Source organism: Thunnus albacares, chromosome 22 (assembly GCF_914725855.1).
Source record: "Thunnus albacares chromosome 22, fThuAlb1.1, whole genome shotgun sequence".
Lineage (NCBI taxonomy): Eukaryota > Metazoa > Chordata > Actinopteri > Scombriformes > Scombridae > Thunnus > Thunnus albacares.
The window spans coordinates 18,391,150-18,411,557 of record NC_058127.1 but is presented as its reverse complement, the minus strand read 5'-3'; the positions used below and the strand labels follow the sequence as shown (position 1 = coordinate 18,411,557).

At 41.1% G+C, this 20,408-nt stretch overlaps 1 protein-coding gene across 1 annotated transcript; it reads right to left on the bottom strand.

Annotated features, from left to right (window-relative positions):
• Window positions 1-1,099: 1,099 nt before the first annotated feature.
• On the bottom strand, window positions 1,100-20,380 carry LOC122973441 (transmembrane protein 151A). Its single transcript, XM_044340958.1, has 6 exons — window positions 19,663-20,380; window positions 11,362-11,700; window positions 10,372-10,506; window positions 9,848-9,987; window positions 9,680-9,719; window positions 1,100-9,379 (listed from the first exon to the last, which is right to left on the bottom strand). Exons 1-6 carry the CDS (start codon window positions 19,729-19,731, stop codon window positions 8,147-8,149), a joined length of 1,956 nt encoding a protein of 651 aa, XP_044196893.1. The 5' UTR covers window positions 19,732-20,380; the 3' UTR covers window positions 1,100-8,146.
• Between the last annotated feature and the right edge of the window lie 28 nt (window positions 20,381-20,408).

Here is a 20,408-nt window from a genome sequence, read left to right as displayed (position 1 = left end):
AGTGTGTGGAAAGACACAACACACATCAGATCAGTTTAAGATAATCCTCCCTTAACACATAGGACAAAGCCCATCTAAAGAAGTACTACATCCCATTATATAATGAAGAATATGTTATATATTATCATACTGAAGGCTTTTCATACTCACAAATTGTAAGGACCTTTATGAATATTTTTACATGCAGTGCACCAACCTGACATTGATGCTCGGCAATACACGAGACAACCAACTGGGCTCATCTCGCTCAAACTGTGAAAAAATGGCACAAAATAGTCTTTCAGGTGATGTATTACTGTAGGCAGTGGAGGACCTTAATACACTGAATAAGGTTAACGAGGTACCTGCACAGCCTGATAATCCTGATTAATTCTCAAACTGTGTGAGACTACTTTCTCAGACTTGTGAGAGACAGATTAAAACAATAATATTCAAAATCAGTACAACAGAGGTCCAGACATAATTACTTTTTGGTCCCTGCTATGAAAGCGCTGGATCCTACACTTCCCAGAATGCAACCCTTCAGCATTCTTTGATACATATTTTATGTTTCTGAATATATATGACAAATTAATAACAATTAATTAATCTAAACACGAGCTGTAAATGCAACACATATAAATTACTATCAGAATTTTTTAAAGTGAGATTGGAAAAATGAAAATGTATTTGAAGTTTCTACACTTATAGATATGTTCTAAGTTCTGATATGAGTATTATAGGAATATTATGCAAGGTTTGAAGTGATACAAAGTGTATATTGCTCAGGTTTAAAAAAAAAAAAAGATTCATTACCTGATATCGTTTTTCACTCTGCTTTCATTTTTCATGCAGTCATAAACCACATCTTCCTCTGTTTTCAGGACAGAAAAAAAATAGGCATAATCACTAACCAATTTCACATTGTTGTTTTGCTTATTCATGATAATGTAATAGGTTAAATAAGAGGTACCATGTTTTCTAAAAAACTTAGCAAACATAAACTGTTAAACAAATATATATATGTATTGGATATAATATAATTATTTCCAGTAATATCTTTTAAAAAAAAATTAGAATTATAAAAAAACACTGAGTTAAAAACCCCACAAGACCAAACCCTGGTATACCAAGCAGATTGACTTTATTTGTATCGTCCATGATAATTAATTGTCATCATCATTGCCAGGATCGCATCAGTTAACAGTGTTATTGCCACCAGCTCCATTACCTTCCCTATCATCATCCACTCAAATGATATAATTACATTATCAGGCCAGTAACAACAACTATAATCTGGTGTGATATTGACAATCTCATTATATCAGTTATATATTAATTAGCTTAAATACTGAGGACATTTTGCTTGACGGTGCTTGAACAGAAAGCCCATTCCTGGCTTTACACATCACTGTGTAAGACAATAATGCATTGTATGTGACATTATTGTTTGAACTCCATAGAGGCTGCATGTACATAACAACTACATTGTGGTAACATTTCATATGTTTGACGACTCACAAGTAATCCAGCAGCATTAAATATTAAGCAAGAAATAAAATGAACATCCTGAAACATCAGGTGAACATGATCGTCTCTTCTGCGGGTGGAACTGTGGGAGCTGGGACTCCAATGGTGACGCTCCATTAACAATCAGGTGAGAGTCAGTATATTCATTGAGGTGTTCCTTGACTGCATCTCTAACCCTGACAATGATCAAACTTGATCATCAAAATGTAGGTAGACTAATATGACTGACTAGTGTGATATTTCCTGAAACTCTGAAGGGTTTAATTATAGTCATATGACAACTATATGATTATCAGCATTCAACTTTCTTGCATACAGCAATCACGCTGCCATTTTGCTACCATTTTCCATTCTTCTTCTTTTGTGTTCAGTTCAGGACAATGGACCACTACCTAAAGGTGGTGACGTGGATGTTGCCGTGCCATCAATGACACACACAGCTGCTCATTATTCCAGTGCAAAAACAAAGGGCGCTGATTCTGTATCAGACCGATACAAGGCTCAGTACAGGTACACAGTGTTTGCACAATGGAAAGTTGCTATCGTTTATTATTGATAGAGAAAAGGTGTCTGTTGATTATAACAGATTCAGTTCAGAGGGAGACTTATTAATGCACATAAACTGACATTACAGTGTCTGAGGTCCGAGGTAAAAGGAATACCCTGAATTTTATTTTGACTTGATTTTCTTTTGGGTAGTCCAGTGTTGATAGTGGTACATAACTGTGAAATGTAGTCTATGGGCTAATCTTACACGTAGTATCCACAATGGACTATCCAATCCAATTGTTTCTAAAGAATGGAAACAGAAAATGCAGCTGGAATTCATGTGAGGTCAAACCAATTCTAGACGTTTTTTTTTTTTTTTTAGTTGTTTTTTTTTTACAGTGTTTGACAAACTTGACCCGACTCATCCCATGACCACAAGAGAAACAGTAACAGTATTGACAACAATACATCGGGCATAACTGCTAGAGCATCAACAGTGTCAAGTATGAGCAAGAAGATAGTCAGGTGATGATAAAAACGTCTAAAAACAAGAGAGTAATCTTGTTCCCAAGCAAAAGAAAAAGAACTTTGGGCACAAAAAACATATATTTAGTTTAGAGTGGTGTTTCCAGAATGGTAAAATGTTGATCACAAACCCAAATACCTTCCTCTCTATTGTTTTATTTGTAGTTTGTGTCATATAGAGCAACACAGCCAGACAATGAGTTATGAGTCGCAGTGGAGATGGAGGCTCAGTCACAAAATGCAAGTTGCTTTTATGTAACAGTGCAGCTTCAATGACTGAAGCTCCAAGTGCTTGTGGTTATAAGTTCAGAAAGCTGCTTAGCAACATATACAATTCCAGCCAGGAAGCAGGGATATGGGCAATATTGCTTTGCAGCACATTCAGTCACAGTTTAAGGGAATTAATAAGATCAGTGGAGGTTTAAAAGATAAATGCACAATCACATCAGACTGCGTTGCTCTCCGCAGGTTCAAACCTTCAGGTTTAGTTGCACTTTTGGTCGCGTGTTGATCAGTGATGTCACAGCAGGTGTTTTTTATCAGCTGCCAAAGACAAATGACCCGCTTTGACATCACTGACTGCGGTGTGTGCAGATTTAGTTTCAACTCACGGAAAGCAGGACAGCAGCTGTTTTCTACCCTGTCTGATTCAGTGTTGGTTTACCCTCTAAATACAATACCAAACAGCTGTGTCACTATATATATATATATATATATATATAAGGCTTTGCTGCCACCTAGTGGACTAAAACCCCTTTTTTTTGCCACGTTTTACCAAACGCTCTGATGTATTAGTGTTAATTGTGGGTGGATCCACACATGAACAGCACCTCAGTCATTCAGTCAATGTACAAATCAGAAATTTATAACTATTTCTCTTTCTAATGTTCCTGAGCAAATCCACCCTTTTGTCACATCATGTCAATGTTTGTTGCTGCGGAACGACCCACCAGCACAGAACATTCTGCTGCAGGCTGTGCGGACGTGTGTGTGTGTGCAGCCATCTGTACCAGCTTGCTAATGTGTATGCGCATGTGTGTGTGTGCACAGGCATTTTCTCTCTGATGCTTTTTTGTTTATTTTTTGCTTTGGCATGTAAATGGATTTATATGCGAGAGAGTGTGTTTTGACACAGGAATGCAGCATCAACTGAAATCCTGAGAAAAAAAGTTGGCAACGTCGGACACAAAGGCAACATAGCAGGACAGTTCCATGCTTTCAGAGTGTGTATGTGTGTGTGTGTGCATTTTGTATTAAGACTCTGCATGTGTGGGTTTATTATGGGTATTGGATTAATGTCACTCTAGTCTAAAATAAGCTGTTATAATGGCTGCTTTACTGCTGTGACTAAACATGCAAGCACACATGAGTTTGTGTGTGTGTTTGTGTAAGACATCATGGGCACAAAGTTCTCTTGGCACATCTGAAGCGGCTGGGGACACACTTTTGACACACTGACATAATAAAACACCGAAAAAATATCCTCTAACAACACAGATGAGTGAAATACTCTTGTCTCTTGTAAAAATTAAAAAAAAAAGAATAAAATTAAAAAACAACTAAGACATGATACATTTCTGCAGCTTACAAAGGCATTTGGAATTTTAGACATCACTTAAAACAATCTTAAATAATGTCTATTCAAGTCTGCAGTTGTTATAAAAAATAGCAAATTACAGACTGAATTGTATTTCCACGTTTTGTCACTTTTGGTAGCAAAGTATTTCCATAGAAATGTGAAAGCAATCAGATTTTGAGTTGGAGCTCACATTTAGTGATTTTAAGTTTAAGGGGCTACAATATATGCACAAAAATACATATTGAACAGAAGCTTCCCATCATTACAATCAAACAACATAACAAAGTGTTTTGAACAATCAGTGAAAACAAACTGATCTTGCAAATCAAATCAAATTAACACTAAAGTGTGTTCAGTGCTTTTTAGTGCTTCTTTTTGTTAAGGGACATTGATGGAGACAATTTTAGCCACAAGTCAATAGACTGAGATAATGATTAACAGCTGTAAAAATAATTGTCTTTAAATCTCACATTTTTACTCTTTCTGCCTTTCAGTGGCTGTCTCTGCCGTCCGGTTCTCCAGTCACATGAGAAACGCTCGTCCGTGGTGCTGTTTGTTTTCTCTGTCTCCATTAATTATTTATTTCATAAGTTTCCTTGTGCCCGGTCTGGCTCGATGTCCCCCAAAGCTAACGAAGGCCAGCGAGCCAGAATCAGTGTACTGTATGTGAATGTGTGTCAGAGTGTGTGTATGTGTGTGTGTCCTGTACACAGAACCAGGTCAGCACTCGTGCTCTACTTTTTCTTCACAGAAAGTTTCATTGGGAGAACGTTCCCCTGTATGTCTGCTGAATCCAGGTCGGATGTTTGTGGTTACAGTATCCGTATTTGTGTGCCTGTGTACAATAACACGTCCGTTATCTCTATCAGTCATGAATTGTATGAAGCATCATTTTCCCCTCCATTTTCAGGAAACCCTTGTGAGAGATTCTTTTAGAACCTCATTCTTTCTGTGTGCTTTTCAATGTCATGTCCAGAGCAAGCAGATAGAGAACGAGGGAGACCTTCCAACATCGCAACGCGGCCAAAGTGACCTCTGAAGGGCACAAGCAGGGAAGGTTGAAGAAATGTTCATCTAACTACTCTAACTGCTTCTTGCTACTGTAGCAGGTTAAGTGTGCTTTGTAAAGTATGCATCAAAGCACTGATGGTTGTGTTATCTGTGCCAATTGCTACTTCCTGGGCTGATTTTTCCATAAAAACATACCAACTCAGAAAATAGGACAGAGGGTTAAATCCCTATGGATTCCTATCTGTGCCCTTATCTGTCTACATGAGTCTAAAATATCTAAATTTATGTTGACTGATCATGAATCACTGCTTCTTGGCACGGCCTTTTGCAATGGAAGCCATATTTGCTACATAGCTATTAGTAGCTCCTGCACAGTAGCTGTTATTAAGTTACATGCATCTCTATGCCAGCTTTACTTTCACACTTTCCATAGTGAGGCGATGTTTCAGAGAGCATTGTTACTTATTTGCAGGTGACTCTTCAAGAGGAGGAGGTAGCAGTTTGGCACAGTGCGGCCAAACTTATTCTATCAGGCAATATTGATAATTGTGTTTATTTTATGGGTTTTATTTTAATATTGGAAATTTGTCAGCACTTTTTTTTTGCATTAAAAATATAAAGCAATTAAAAAGTCCCTTTGATTTGTCCCTGTATGTTTTTTTTTTTAAATAGAAGAATGTCAGCTGAACTTGACAGCTCAAGTTTTATTTCCCATGCAGTCCAATATAATGGACATAAATGAGATCAAGAGATGATTTTCCATGCCTAAACACATACTGTAATATATAGTATATTGATATTGGAAGAAGTTTTTTTTCCTGTCATACTCCACAGGCCTATCTTTGGGTACAAATGTTTAAAACTATAGCACAAGTACACAGGCATAACTCGCGAAACTTAGCCAAACATTGGCCCTGCTCTGACTCAAAGTCTTTAAACGCTAATTTTGTTGATATCTTTTGCTTTTCTATGCATTGGGTAAATTTACTGATCACTGTGCCAACATGATGTGCTCAAATCTCTCTATGTGTATCTTTCAAAATATATAAGCATATAATAGTGACAGGTCATTGAAAGCTTTATATAAGTAGGAAATCTCTTGTTATAAAATCTGATACTAGAGCAGAAACCTCAGGCTAGAGGAGATGTGATATGTTGGAGTGAGCTGAGATGAAATGTGATCCTGAATATCCAGGAGCACAGAGAGATGTATCACATATCCACCACTTTAAAAAGAGGACAGAGAGGAGCAGGAGAGAGAAGATGGCGGAGTAAAAGACGAGGGAAAGTTAGTGATGGATGCGCCGGATCTATTTTGGTACGACACACTCTCACTTCACTTAACACAACATGTGCTAATTGCAAAAAAAAGCTGCTTGCACCTAACTCGTGTTTTTAAAAAAAAGCAATACGTGTTGCTCAGGATTACACCTCTGCACTCGGCAACTCGTGCTTTCAAGTGTGGAGAACGGTGAGGAGGGAAGACGGAGTGATAAAATGGAAGGAGAGCAGATAGGAATATAGGAGTGGATAGAGCTGAGAAGTACAGGAAGCAATCGCTCCCCTTTTTATGGAGTTTTTTTTCTTCTATCAGCTCCATATCAGTAATGGATGGGGAGTGGTGTGGAGGCTAATGGTGAGATGAGGAATAAGACAGCATAAAGAGACAGGGAGGAAATCAATGTTTATGGTTGCTAGTTAGGTGCAGAGTGAATACAAAGTATGGCAAAACTTGAAAAACCTAAGAGATATCTAATTCGTTATGGTGACCTGTTTGGAAATGGTACTTGGGGAACTATTTGAATGGTTTGTGTAATAGATTCAAGGTCAGAGAACAGCTGTTCACAGGGCGTTGCGGCTCAGTGATAAATCTTTTTTTTCTCCTCCTCTTGATTTGATCATTTTGATAATTATTTTAAAGAATATACATGAGTTCTCTGTCAAATTGAAAACAGGATTAAGGGTAATCTGGTCTGTCATGGTCAGTATTTTGTTCATTTTGTTATCTTTTCTTCTCTTTGTCCACTGTTACTCTCGGATTTTCTATTCTCTTCCATTTCCATTCAGCTCGTTTTTACGTTGTACCTTGCCAAATAGCATGTCATTGCTTTTCGCTCTCCCTCTATTGCTCCACATTTCATTTTGTAATCCTTTGTGATCTCATCTCCTTCCTCCCCCTCCCCCCCCTAAAATATTTAGGGATGTTCGCCTCTTCCTGCATTTCATCCTTTAAATGTGCTGTCTTGTTGGTTTTGCCTCTGTTGTATTTTGATTTTAGCGAAGCTTTAAGCTTTTAAAATATACTTTTGCAATTCTTCCTTCTTTATTTCTTTTGAAAAAATGCCCACCACCACTCAGCTGGTTTGGTGTCTCTCCACTGCTCTTCAAGCTGCTATCTTTAGACTGGTAACTCCTCCCACTCCTGCTCTTGCATAGATATATCTGGAAATAGACATTCCTAAATGTTCAGTCTTTCCATTCTTCCACAGTATCCAATCCAAAAATGTCCTCATCTCATTCACAACCTGTGTGTAGAAAAGTCTACAATTGCAACGATCTTCTCAGATTACCTCTTATCTTGCTACTGCACTCAGTTCCCTCCGAACCAACGTGTCTCACTTTTTCCAGAATGCACTGCATTTGTTCAAATCTCCTCCAACAATCTACTTTCTCTCTCTTAGATGTTTCTGTTAATCCTCCTTTCTTATAGTACTTTCTCTTTTTTCCTCCTTACTGTATCCACTCATTTACACTTCGCTCCATCACCGCCTCTTTCCTTTGTTCACAGAGCTGTTTTTATCTCTTACGCAACCCTTCCTTCTCTGTCTGTGGTTGGTGGTAAGCTTTCAACCAACTTTCAACCTCATTCTTTTCTCATTTCAGTGATTCTTCAGGTCTATCATATCACTTCTTTTATCTATTACTCTGAGCATCTTCTGTGATCGTCTGTTTCTTTTTGTCCTGTGCGTTCTTTCATCTCCCTCGGCCTCTGCCCATACTTTCTCGCTCTGAATGTGTTTATTTTTCTGATCGTCACATGTCGTCTCCAGCGTGGCAGCTCTCCTCTCCGTGTATAATGAGGACAGGAAAGAAGAATGCGTCCTGGTAGGATGGAGGACGGTCCCGATCGCCCTCCCTCCCTTCGCCCACTCCACCATCTTGCTCTCCCTCTTCATCTCTCTCTCTCCCTCTGTCTTCCCTTCTCCTCACCTCGTCCTCCTGCTCCTCTTCCTCATCACCTTCTCCTTCTAGCACTCCTCTGGTCTCCTCGTTGTCCTGTCTTGACCCTAACCCAAGGAATCCTCCACCTCCACCTCCTCCTCCTCCTCCTCCTCCTCCTCCGCCTCCACCTCCTCCTCCAGCTCCACTTCCTCCACCATCCTCCCTACTTCCTCCGAGCCCTCCCCCCATGCTTCTTGAATGAAACAGGCTGTTCTGGCGCCCTCCTCCAAGTCTCCCTAGCGAGAATCCGCTTCGACTCAGCACCAGCCTCCCTCCTATACCTCCGCTGCCCTGACCTGCTGCCCTGATCCCTGCCACGGTAGCGTTAAGGAGGGCTGTGGTTCCCATTGGGGCCCTTAGCCTGGAGGGCAGACTGGAACTCGACGTGGTCCTTCGACATCGGGGGCAGCTCTGGAGGAGGTAAGCCGAGTTGAACACCACAGGCAGGGCTAGAGGAGGCCGGGTGACCTCTTGGTTGGGGGTGGTGCCTGGGGGCCCAGAGAGGGGTGTAGAGGCGGTGGGGTTTGTCCCTCCACTTATGTCCAAGTCCATAAGGAGGGCCTCAGAGTAGCTTGGTACCATCTGTTGGTTACAGCGGATGTGCCACTCCAATTCTGTCATGTCCACCGTGTTGACCCGAGAGATGGCTCTGTAGCTCGTCCCATTCAGGCCAATTCCAATCCCAATTCCCCCCGGGTGGATGCCATTCTCAGTCCCTCCTTCATTCCCATCCCCTCTTCCGCCTCCACCCGGCCCTCCTCCACCACCCGGCCCTCCTCCGCCTGTATCCTCATCCTCCCCAAACAGCTTCTCCACATGGTAGTGGACGTACGCTGTGCGATATTCTGACACTACCCGCAGCGGCCATGACAGGAGGAAAGCAGAAGCCAGCCAGAACACCCTGTGTCTAGAAAACCACGGCTGGTGAGCTGGATCCGGGAACGCCAGGATGTGTTCACGGAAATCCACGTTCTTCAAGTGCATTCCCTCCCTGGCCTCCATGTAGTCGTCAAGCCCCTCGTTCTCGCCGAAGAAGCGTGCACGCTAGGTAGTACAGAAAATAGGGGGAAAAGAAAACATTACTTGTACAGTACTACTTAAACTTTTTTTTTTACAATCAATTTACTGAAAAAAAGCAAAACATTTGTTTATTTAGTCCCTCTAGATTTTTTACACTAAATAATTAATTGGAAGATAACAGCTTGAGCTCTGAAAACTTTGGCACTGGTCCTTTTTTTATGGATAAAACAATCAATTGACTGTTAATGAAAATAATCAATAGAAGCTGTCCTCATAGGAACAGTTACAGTATTAATATATCAAATATGTTTTACCACAACTTACCTGGGTGAGGTAGGCAGCTTCAGCACGTGCACTGGAGAAGCTGAAGACCACAAAACTTAGTTAATACTCATTTTTTCCCCCCAAAATGATAATCATGACATTAATGTCATTGCTAACATGGAATGAGTTTAGGATTTGACCGGTTGTAGTTGGTGGCGAGTGTCACACCTGAAACACTTGGTGAAACGGAGGCGAACGGCAGGATGCAGTTGAAGGTCCAGCAGCTCCTTAGATACGTCTTTGACACCATAGCGGGCGTAGTCGAACTCTGAACTGGAGGCGTGAGTGTTTACTCGCTCATGGTAGACCTGAGGAATGAGGGGGCAGGGTATTGATGGAGGGAAAAGGATATGGTGGAGAGGAAAAGTGAGAGGAGGGAGAACACATGGGGAGTTTAAAAAAAGGAAGAATTTAAGTTATAGGGAAGAAATTTAAACTTTCATATATGTTTCAGCATAAAAAAAAGCGTGGTTACTAAATAGAATGATATTTTTCTTACTGCACACAGCTGTTTGCACACAGCCCCGCAATATTTCACTATAGGAGAAATTAAGATTTGCATAGCAGTTATTATAAAAGTTTACAAAATTAAAACTTCAGCTTTAACAGTGTAGCTATTAATATTAAAAGAAAAGAGTGACAGTGAGACTAAGTGTATGTGTGTGTGTGTGTTGAAGAATAGTTTCCCTCACCTGTGTGGTTGTATATGCGTCTCCGTTGCGGTATCTTGTCACCTGCCTGGTCCTCCTCACGTAATGGTAGCTGATTGCCTTCCACCAAATGCAGGGTGTAGCCTGTTGAAGTCTCTGCACACGCTCGTACACTTCCTGTGACAAAGAATTAATAAATAATTAAATTAGCTAATCAGCTGAACTAATCAACTGAACAATCTAAAATATAAAGGGGTAACACTGCTTGAGAAGTTTTTGCAATGGCATTACAAGCAGAAACAATGAAGTCCTTATTGTTTGCACACAGCAGAGTTATGTCTGTGCATTCTGGTACAAGACAGGCCCTGCCAATGTTCATTTATGGTGTTATGATTTGAAGATATATATTTCTGACAACTATTTAGAGCTGTCTTCACCACAGGATATGTGCCCCTGACAGTCTGGACAAATATAAAACATACTTATATTTATATAATAGCGAAGATGAACAGTAAGTACCGTTCTTTTGGAGCAATGTGCTCCAGGAATTCCTGATAATAGACAGAGCAGACAGGAATAGACAAAAGCTAGACTGAAGGGCCCGGGTCAAGTTATTTCCATATGAGTGTACAAGTTTTATTTTTCACCACGTACAAGTAGGAAGAGTAAAACACTGTTCTCTCCTCATGAAATTTCTGACTAAACTGCATGAAACATATGTCTGTTTAGGGTCCAGTTTATCCTGTATCTTTCTTAAACATCTACTGTCTGTGCAGACATTTAATTCAGCATCATTTTATTCATTTAACCTATTTATTTTAGGCATGTTGTTGACACTATCAAACTGACCCAGATTCAATAAATAAACAGATGCTGCTGTTTAGTGTCGTGCTCAAGGTCATATACCTACTGCAAGACTCCTGTTGTAGCAGTAGACTCCACAGTCTGTTGAGTGTTGGGGTTATGTGGTTTCTAAAGCTTATTATGCCACGTTGCTAAATGCTAAGTTCCTAAATTGGTATTGATACATACCTGGAATTCAGCATGAGCCAACATGGCCGTCTTAGAGAAGCAGTGCCAGCACTCCACCAGGTAAACCACGTAAAGCATGGCCAGGAAGGCCAGGGGGATGTAGACGTAACCACTAGAGCACGGACTCTCATAGAGCAGCATTTCATTATAGTAGGCCGCCGAGGTGGCATCTTCATCACTACCAAGAGCAAATGAGGAGGAGCCAAGAACGGGTACACGACACAGAGCGCACCAGACGAGCGTAGCAAAGCAGCCGTACATTAGGAGGGTCAGGAGGAGGCACTTCCAATGGGACTCCCGACACAGGGAGGAGGCCAGAGACTGTTGGACTGGCCGTTGCTGTGGGAACACAGAGAGAAGAGATGAGGAGAAGAGGAGAGATCAGCTGTCAAGATACTACTACCACAATATGTGCCTGTTATTTGTCTATATAACCAATGAGAAATCAAAGACTTAAAACCTCTGAAAGGCCCTGCACACACATGGTAAACTCTCACAGGATTAGACCCACAAGACTGTGTGGGTGTAAACAGACTGATTGACATCTTCCCTAATTCCTCTATAGGCTTTGTTACATGTGTTAGGGCAGGACAAATTACACTTTTATAATCCGTATTAGTACATAGAGTCCAGTAACCTCACACAGATTTTTTTTTTAGATTCAAGCACCATTCCAAATAAATAATTTATTACACACGGTACCTGTGTTTCCATTCTTGAATATACTTTCTTTTAATATACAAATGATGGTGGGAAGGTCCGCCTTATTTCATTTCAGTACTAAATATGGGACTATTCCGTGTAGTTGATGTAGGGCTGGGTGATATGACCAAAGGCTCATATCCCGATAACAATACCTATCCTGATGTAGCACATTTTAATTCACATCAGACATAGCCTGTGCTGTAGCTATGGTGGCTACGTACATACTTAGGCTTCATAGCTATGTAGCTATTAGCCTTTAATGAAGAAGCTCTTCATGACCAGTAAACTTTATATTTTAAACCATCTGAGCCGGACGCTTTCTCAAATTTCTATGTAGCTATGTATGACAATGATGAATATGATTTATAATACAATATCCTCCATAATATTCATATTTAATAATGTATGACATGTGTGGAAGAGAAAAATGATTGCAGCTATGTTGGTGATAGACAAAATGTTTATCATGAAGGCGATATAGATTTTCTATACCTGGTGACCCCCTGGTGAGTTTTTAATAATCATAATCTTCCTGTTTGGTAAACAGCGTCCAATTTCAGACCCAGTGTGTAAGCTGAGGTCTTGATCAAAGGAATGCATTACACCACCCCATACCAATCATCAAGTAAGTGCTGCATATTAGACACATGCACACACACACACTTTTAATGCCTCTCTAAGTGCACATTTTGACACAGCTTCAGTTGCACTGTGAGGACATCATATTACAGTGCACTCAAACACACACACACACACACACACACACACACACACACACAATAGATAAACAGACATAGATCATCTAATGTGCCCCTCTTCTCTCTCTCTCTCTTTCCATCTCTCTCGATCCACGCAATTGCCAACATGCACGTTCTGAACATTGTAATGCAGCCAGCGAAATGTGTGTGAATAATTTAGATGAGAACGATGCTTCTAGACTGTTCTCTAGCTAACTGACTCCACTCCGACATCAGCAGCGTATCACTACTGCTGCAATTTGTGTGTGTGTGTGTGTGTGTGCGTGTGTGAATGAGGGACGGAGGGAGAGATGTAGGGGTTGTGCAAAAACAGGGAAACACTGTCAACACACACTTGTACTGTTTCATAGCATGTACTTGTGTCTATACATATATGTGCTCCCTCCATGTTGTTGTTCTCTGCCTCGTGCTGAATGCGACAAGGCAAAAAGGGCAACATAGCAGATGACAGAATAAAAAAAAAAAAAAAAAAAGAAACGACGGGATGACACCAGTGTCCTCTCTTCATCTCAGCCAAGTCTGCCTGTCCTGTCAGCACATCACTCCCTCCACCTCTCAACACACAAGCCCCTCTCTCTAGCTTTAATTCTCCCTCTTTCTCCTCCCCTCTCCCTCTCACACACACACACACACACACACACACACACACACACACACTCTCTCATCTTTCACCTTCACTCTCCGTCCAGCACAATGCAGCCACAATTCTCCATCCTTGGTACATTTTGTTGGCTGCAACACACGCACAGCCTTTCATTTTTTTTTTTTTTTTTACTACTGTACGTGAAAGGCAAGTAGTGAAAGGCAGAGTGAAGGGCATCTACACTCCACCAGTCCATCATCTCTCTGCAAAAGCCCCCAAAACACATCCTGATCCACATAGGGAAACAAAAACAGACAGTTCAGTAAGACAGGAAAATTATCAATGGTACAAATCATCATATTTTCTCTTCCTGACTGCCTTTTCTCTCCATATCCTCTTTGCTTTTCTTATGTAATCTTTTTTTTTCCCCCTTCCCCGAATCTTCCCTCCTACCTCCTAAGCATTTACTCTCCAATCCCAACCTCAGTTTCTCCTGCCCTTCATCCTCACCCCCCACGTCTCCTCTGTTACATCCTCTCTGAAAGTCTGTCTCTAAGTGGATTGATTGAGCTAAAAGTGTAGAGAGAGAGAGAGAGAGAGAGAGAAGGGGGGAGTAGCATGAGAGAGAAAGAGAAACAGTCATGAACTTTTCATGAATGCATGTATGAAAGGAAGCAAAACGAGAGAGAGAGATAGAGAGAGAGAGAGAGGAGAGAGACTATAACGATGACAGCGGTGTCAGACTTCACCTCTCTCCAGGGAAGTCCATTGCCAAAATCCATCCTTCTTGTCCTTCATCCCCCCCCCCCCCCCCCCCCCCTCCTCCCTCCCTATCTGTCTCTCTCATTCAGTCTTGGCTCTCCTGTCCTTGTCCCCTTAATTCCTGCAGATAAATGTTGCCAAAAAAGAGAATATTCTCGCAATAAAGAACACACCGTGGTTCTGGGCCAACATCTCATCAAGTATCTCTGCAGATGGTGTGTGCCCAGTGAAAGGAAAATCAGCCACAAGGCAAGAGTCAGCTCAACTTGTTACTGTATGCACTTATGCCAATCAGTATTTGTCAGTATGAGCGTTTCTTTCCCACAGGTAAAGACAAGACAGGCTAAAATGTGCTGTCACTGGATGCTCCATTCATTTCCTGGGGACTGACTTGTATAGACAGACTGTTTATTTGTGCTTGTGAGCCTGGTTTTGAAGCAGCGCTCCTACTGAGAAACTAGTGAGGATACAGAGCTACCACACAAAGCAAAGTCCAGTGTCAGCTGCTGATGTAGTGTACTGGAAAATATTTTAGTACTCCATCCATCTTCATCTCTGAATGCTGTTAGCGGTTTACACTGAGTAATGAGAATTTGTTAGAGTAAGTTTCTTACAGTCCAAGTGTCTCCCTAAAAAAGGTAAAATTCTTGGTGAGTGATGTTGCCCACTTTGGTCTCTTGGTGTGAACTCTGCAGCTTTTTGGTTGTGTCATGATCCTGTTTCTGTACAAACTGCATGTGTTAAACATTTGCTCTTGTGTCAGGCTGTTACAGATCAAAGGCAGATCTCAGGCTCTTTGACATTAACCTGACGCGCCAGATGTTTTGTTACACAGAACCATCTAAGAAGTCGTCCGTGGAAACTGTTCGGAAAAAAGCAGGCACTTTCAAACAATGCTTGGCAGGTGATTGAATGAACCATCTATCTATAACAATCAAGCCTGTAGCTGCCAGTAGATCCACATAGGACTCTGATTGGTCTGAACCATTGTTGGTTTCAGCCACATGTGTATTACTTGAAGCCTGACAAGATGGATTCTCTTGTGATCTTGCAAATCCAGCTACCTCGCAAGGTAACCTTGAAATCCTCATTAAAAGAAATGTAGATAGTCTAGCCTGGAGGATGTCAGCTTTCCGCCCTTCTTACAATCCCTTTTTAAGAGGGCTGATACAGGGCGGTCGTTACATGATGTATTCTGCTTCGTGAAAGACTTAAATTCAGCACTTGAATTTGCATAACACATGTATCATTATCCATTTACTGAATCAAATGACATTGTGAGAGAATTAATTGAAGTAATGATATGTTACTTTCTGATCCATCTCTACTAAAAACAAACACTAAGTGTATAGTTGACCTGTGGTAGGCAGATTTATTTGCTGTGCTGTAGTGCGTTAACAGTGTATTAAGTGATATCTTCTAACTGGAGATGAAGATGAGTCCTGGACAGGAGCGGACTACATTTTTCATGAAGGCATGCCACTGATGAAGGCATCTACCACAACCATATTTAGTATTTAATCCTCTCTCTGATATAACTTGCACATTAACCTTTTCTAATACAGCCCATATCACAGATAGTAATTAGAAAATTCTACATTTGTGCGCTGGGCAGAGAAGTTTTTAGACATCCCTCCTTGTAATAAAGTGTCTGATACAAAACATTTTCTTTCTCTCTATCTCTGCTCTTACTGATTCAGCTGGTTAGGTGTGACTGGAGCAGCTATAATTAGCAATCCTGGCATGTGGGTGGAAAATGAAGTGAGGAAATGAGGGTCGGAAAATATGCTGTTGATGCTGCAGTACACTGTTAAAAATGATGTGTCATTTCAACACGGTTGCAAGTGTCATTTGGGATGTCAGGTTTCTACTACCTGCTGTACACCGCAATAATAAATAAATAGTTAGCAATTGTTCTGTTAGGACATAAAATGCCCCAACATACACTTAATATACTGAGACGTTATTCCTCCATTACAAATCATTTGTTTTAGAGTGTGTTTAATGGAACATCATTGACAGCAGCAGACAGCCTACTTCATGCCAGTTACAATAGATAACAAAAGGTGACAGGTTTCCACAGTGGGATAAATTAAAACATACACAGAACCCTCAACAAATCTTGCAGCTACTATCCTGCTGTCCATCCGTGTGGTCAGTATGTTCCAAAAAGTCGGTGTTTTGACAATATATGGCTAAATAAGAGAAGTAGTAACTTGACTCCAGTCATCACTTGTGTGTCTGTTTTTGGACCCCACAACAAAAACTGGATCTTATGAGCAATCAAAAAAATCAAGAGCATTTTAAGAACTTAGATAAGAACCTTAATGTACTATTTATATTACATAATATATGAAGCATGGAAAAATACATCAAATTTCACACTGATGTTGAAGGCCAAATTGAATTTGTTTTAAATGTTATTCAAATGTTAGTTGTTATTTTTAGGAAATAATCCATTTGAAGGAGAAAATAAAAACTAAATTCTAACTAACAAAAGTGAATATCGGCACTGATGAAATATCTGCTGTGCATTTAAACTTCATTATTGTGCTTTGTGGATCGTAGTCAGCTGCTGTTCTGCTGATACATTATCTATCTATCTCTATCTCCATGCTGCATTTGCTGGTTTTCCATTAGCAGTGTGAGTGTAATCATTTTTGTTTTCCTTCATTATGGGGTCACACAACTCTGGATAAAATGAAAATGCCAATTTTCTTGCTAAGAATTGAGATTTCAATGTTTCTTAATGATTCATAGGAAAACCATGTTTTAACAAAACAGTGACCTCTGCATTGTGCCTATAAGAGCTTGTCATGTATGACACTGTAGGGCCATGCTATTGTAGTTTGTGTGTTTGAGTGAGAGGGATTTTCCCATCACCATTGCACGTTGTGGTGATGTTAGCGATAGTTTTATAAATTTGTAGTGTTTCCCTGCGATACAGCTGCTGGAATATTGCTTGCAAAGTACTGTACAACTGTCACAGACTTTGAATCTAAAAAAGTTCAAAACAACAGAACATAACCTTTTTTTGGAACAGACACAAAGTTCCTGTCTAAATCAGGGTGGGTTATTTATTTGTTTTTCCTCTATAATTAGCAACAGGGTCTTCTGAGGGATTTTGTTCTCATTTTTGTCACTCTCTCTAAGCTTTTATTTTCATCGTGTCACCCTCCCATCTGTCTTACACATCAGTTATTTTTCTGCTCGTGCTGCCTATGCAGCTGCGCAGTTTGTCATGTGTTTGAAAGCAGTCGTATCATTCGCTGATGAAACCTGCAGAAAAACGAGAACCGCTTGGTTTGATGCCACAGATCTCTTGGCAGAATTACGGCAGAATTATCTCCATGAAAGAATGAAATTGTATAGAGGTATGAATGAATCCAGTGTGTGGTTTTAATATTAATCATGCAATGTGATAGGAAGATGATGCTGCACAACAGGCAAATCTAAAACAGGAAGGAGACCAAGAGGGGAAGATAAGAGAGAGTAATGGAGGCAGAGAACAGATTGCAGACCGAATTCATTGCATTACACTGCACTGTCTGCACTGCAGGCATGGATAAAGACAGAGGAGAGTGGTAGAATTGAGTGACAGGCATCATATAACAGGATTCACATCTCTATATATTATGTGCCGTGGGCTTTAAATTACCACTAGCCAACCGCCAAATGCCTAACTCTGTCTCTTATTGTCAGTTTTATTAGCCAATTTAAGGTTATGCAGGTCTTTTATATTGTAAAAGTAGTTCTACAATAAAGATATAAAGCTCCTCTTCTCTAAAATGTGACAGGAAAAGTAAATTTCATGGCTTGAAGCCACTCAGGCAAGATATCTAAAGGTCATTAGAGCCAAAACGATTCATCAATTAATCAACTATACAATTGAAAAAGAATGAATGACTGAATGAATTAAGAATGTGATGCCCACGATTCACTGGTTATCAAATGCAAAGGATTTGTTGCTCTGGGAAATTTCAGTTGCATTTTTCTCTATTTTATATTTTATAGGCTGAACATTTGATAAATGATTAAAAAAAAATGATTCAGTGAAGTAATAGTTAGTTGCAGGTTACACACCTGCCCAATAAGTTTGACACCAACACACCCACCAACATTATGCAACTCCACACACCTCTGCATGCAGCAAATATAAATAACACTATCTGTGAGACAGCAGAATGTCAACCGAACTAAGTAAACTCCACTACACCATGAAGGGTGGTGCTGTAAGTAGTGGAGCCTCAATAATGTGCGGTCTCTTGCATTTCAATGGTGTTTGGTGGTAATTTCCTCCTTTACAGTACAGATCCTTCCTTGGATACCATTACACCACACGCACAGACAACTCTGCTCTTCCTCCGAGTGTTTAGACCATGATCATGTTACTGTAAGTAGTGCGAGTACTGTGAATGGTGGTGAGAATACAGCGTGCCCACAATCTTTTTTTCTGGCAACTGACTTAATGCTTTGTCATACACGCTGTAGCCTACTTTATTTCTCATGTTTCTTTATTATAAAGATGATGTGTTCAAATAGATGCTGCTTCCCAAAGTATTGGAATAGTAGTAGATAAGTAGAAGAGGTGGTTTAAGACGTGTGTGGTGTGCAGAAAACTGTCTTTCAAACACTGAGTAAGGTTCAAGGCTCCCTATGTGTAAACATGAACCTGGTGTCATCAACATGAATTTGTAAGGACTTTCATTATAATGGTTCAGGAGCAGGAGTTGGACATCAAAGGAGGTGCGTACTGTGCTGCACAGTGCTATCTGCTAAGGAGGCTGGTGTATTAGTAAGAAGGTTGCCAAACAGAAGAAAACACTGTGCTGCGTGGTTATATCCTATCATTATAAATGCTAATTCTCTGTACAACACAGGTGAAAATAAATGCATACTACTGAGGGAGGTGTTATTCTGTGATGCCGCCATTCACTCTCAGTGTCAGTGTAATTTGGGCTAAAAGGCAGGTGTGTGTGTAGCTAAACTGTGATGTCACCCTCTGATGTATTTCAGTTGTGTCAGCTGGTAAATGGACATACTCTACTACAGTACTGAAAAAAAGGCTAAACTTGTTTAGTCATACAGGGTTGTCAGACGTATCACGTTAATCCTGTGGCATCACTTCGGCTCTGTTTACCTACAGCAGAGCCTCATCCCCACTCATGTAAAAGCCAAGGTCCTGCTCGGTGTCCTTGCTCTTGTTCACGGATTAACGGATTTGGGAGAAAACGTGACTTGTTCACGATAACAACATCAAAGACTATTTTATCAGTAAAAGACCTGACGACATTGACTCCACTGCTATATGGCAGATGATGCAGAAATTATTGTTTTTTTTGTGGAGAAGACCTGCAATGACAATAAAGACAGAGGGTGGTTTTTGAAGGGGAACAATATGCGCAACTTTACGCTAACAGGACTCTTCACGCAAGAACAACCGCCTTAACGCGCGTGTGTAGATTATAATATTAAGAAAACGTCCTTCCTTACCTGCTCTCGTCCTGACCCTTCCGCCAAAATGGGCTCTTCTGCGGTGGCCGTCTCCTCCTCCGTCTGCATTTTCCCTCTTGCCACTCCTTCCTTCCTTAGAGCCGGGCACAGGCAGCTCCCACCCCGGTAACGTCCGAAGGCAGGGACCTCCCCGGTGGAGCAGCAAGCTCGGTCACCCCATCCGCCGCAAGTCGGTATCCAATTTCACGATGGCGGGGCCTGCGGCAAATAAGCATCATCTGCTCCGGATTTCGCGGTACCCCCTGCCTCCTTTCTGTCTCTCCTCCTGCTGACCCGCTCAATGTCTCTCCTCTACCCGCTCCATCCTCCGCCGCCTCTCTGTCAAAAGCAAAATGTGACTAAGCATCCAAAGTCAAAGCCCGTCGCCCTCCGCTGCCAAACCGTTTTCGCTGCCGCTGCCTCTCGTGTGATGCTGAAGCTGAGCGTGCGTGCGGTGCGTACGCGCATGTGTGTGTGCGCGCGTGACTGACCTAGCGCTCGTGAGCCAACCGGAGCCAGGGATTTCACTAGCTGCAGCTGCACAAATCAAGGAATACGCTCGTGAGGAGAGAGGCGCGTGGGTGATAAATACGAGGCATGGAAATAAAAAAAAATGACAGCAAGTTATTATTCAACTGTGTTTTGCTATGGTTGCACCTTGCGTTGGGTCTCCGTTGACGTCATATACGAACATCACCACCCCCACCAATTCACCTGAGCACACGCACGCGCACACACTCACATGT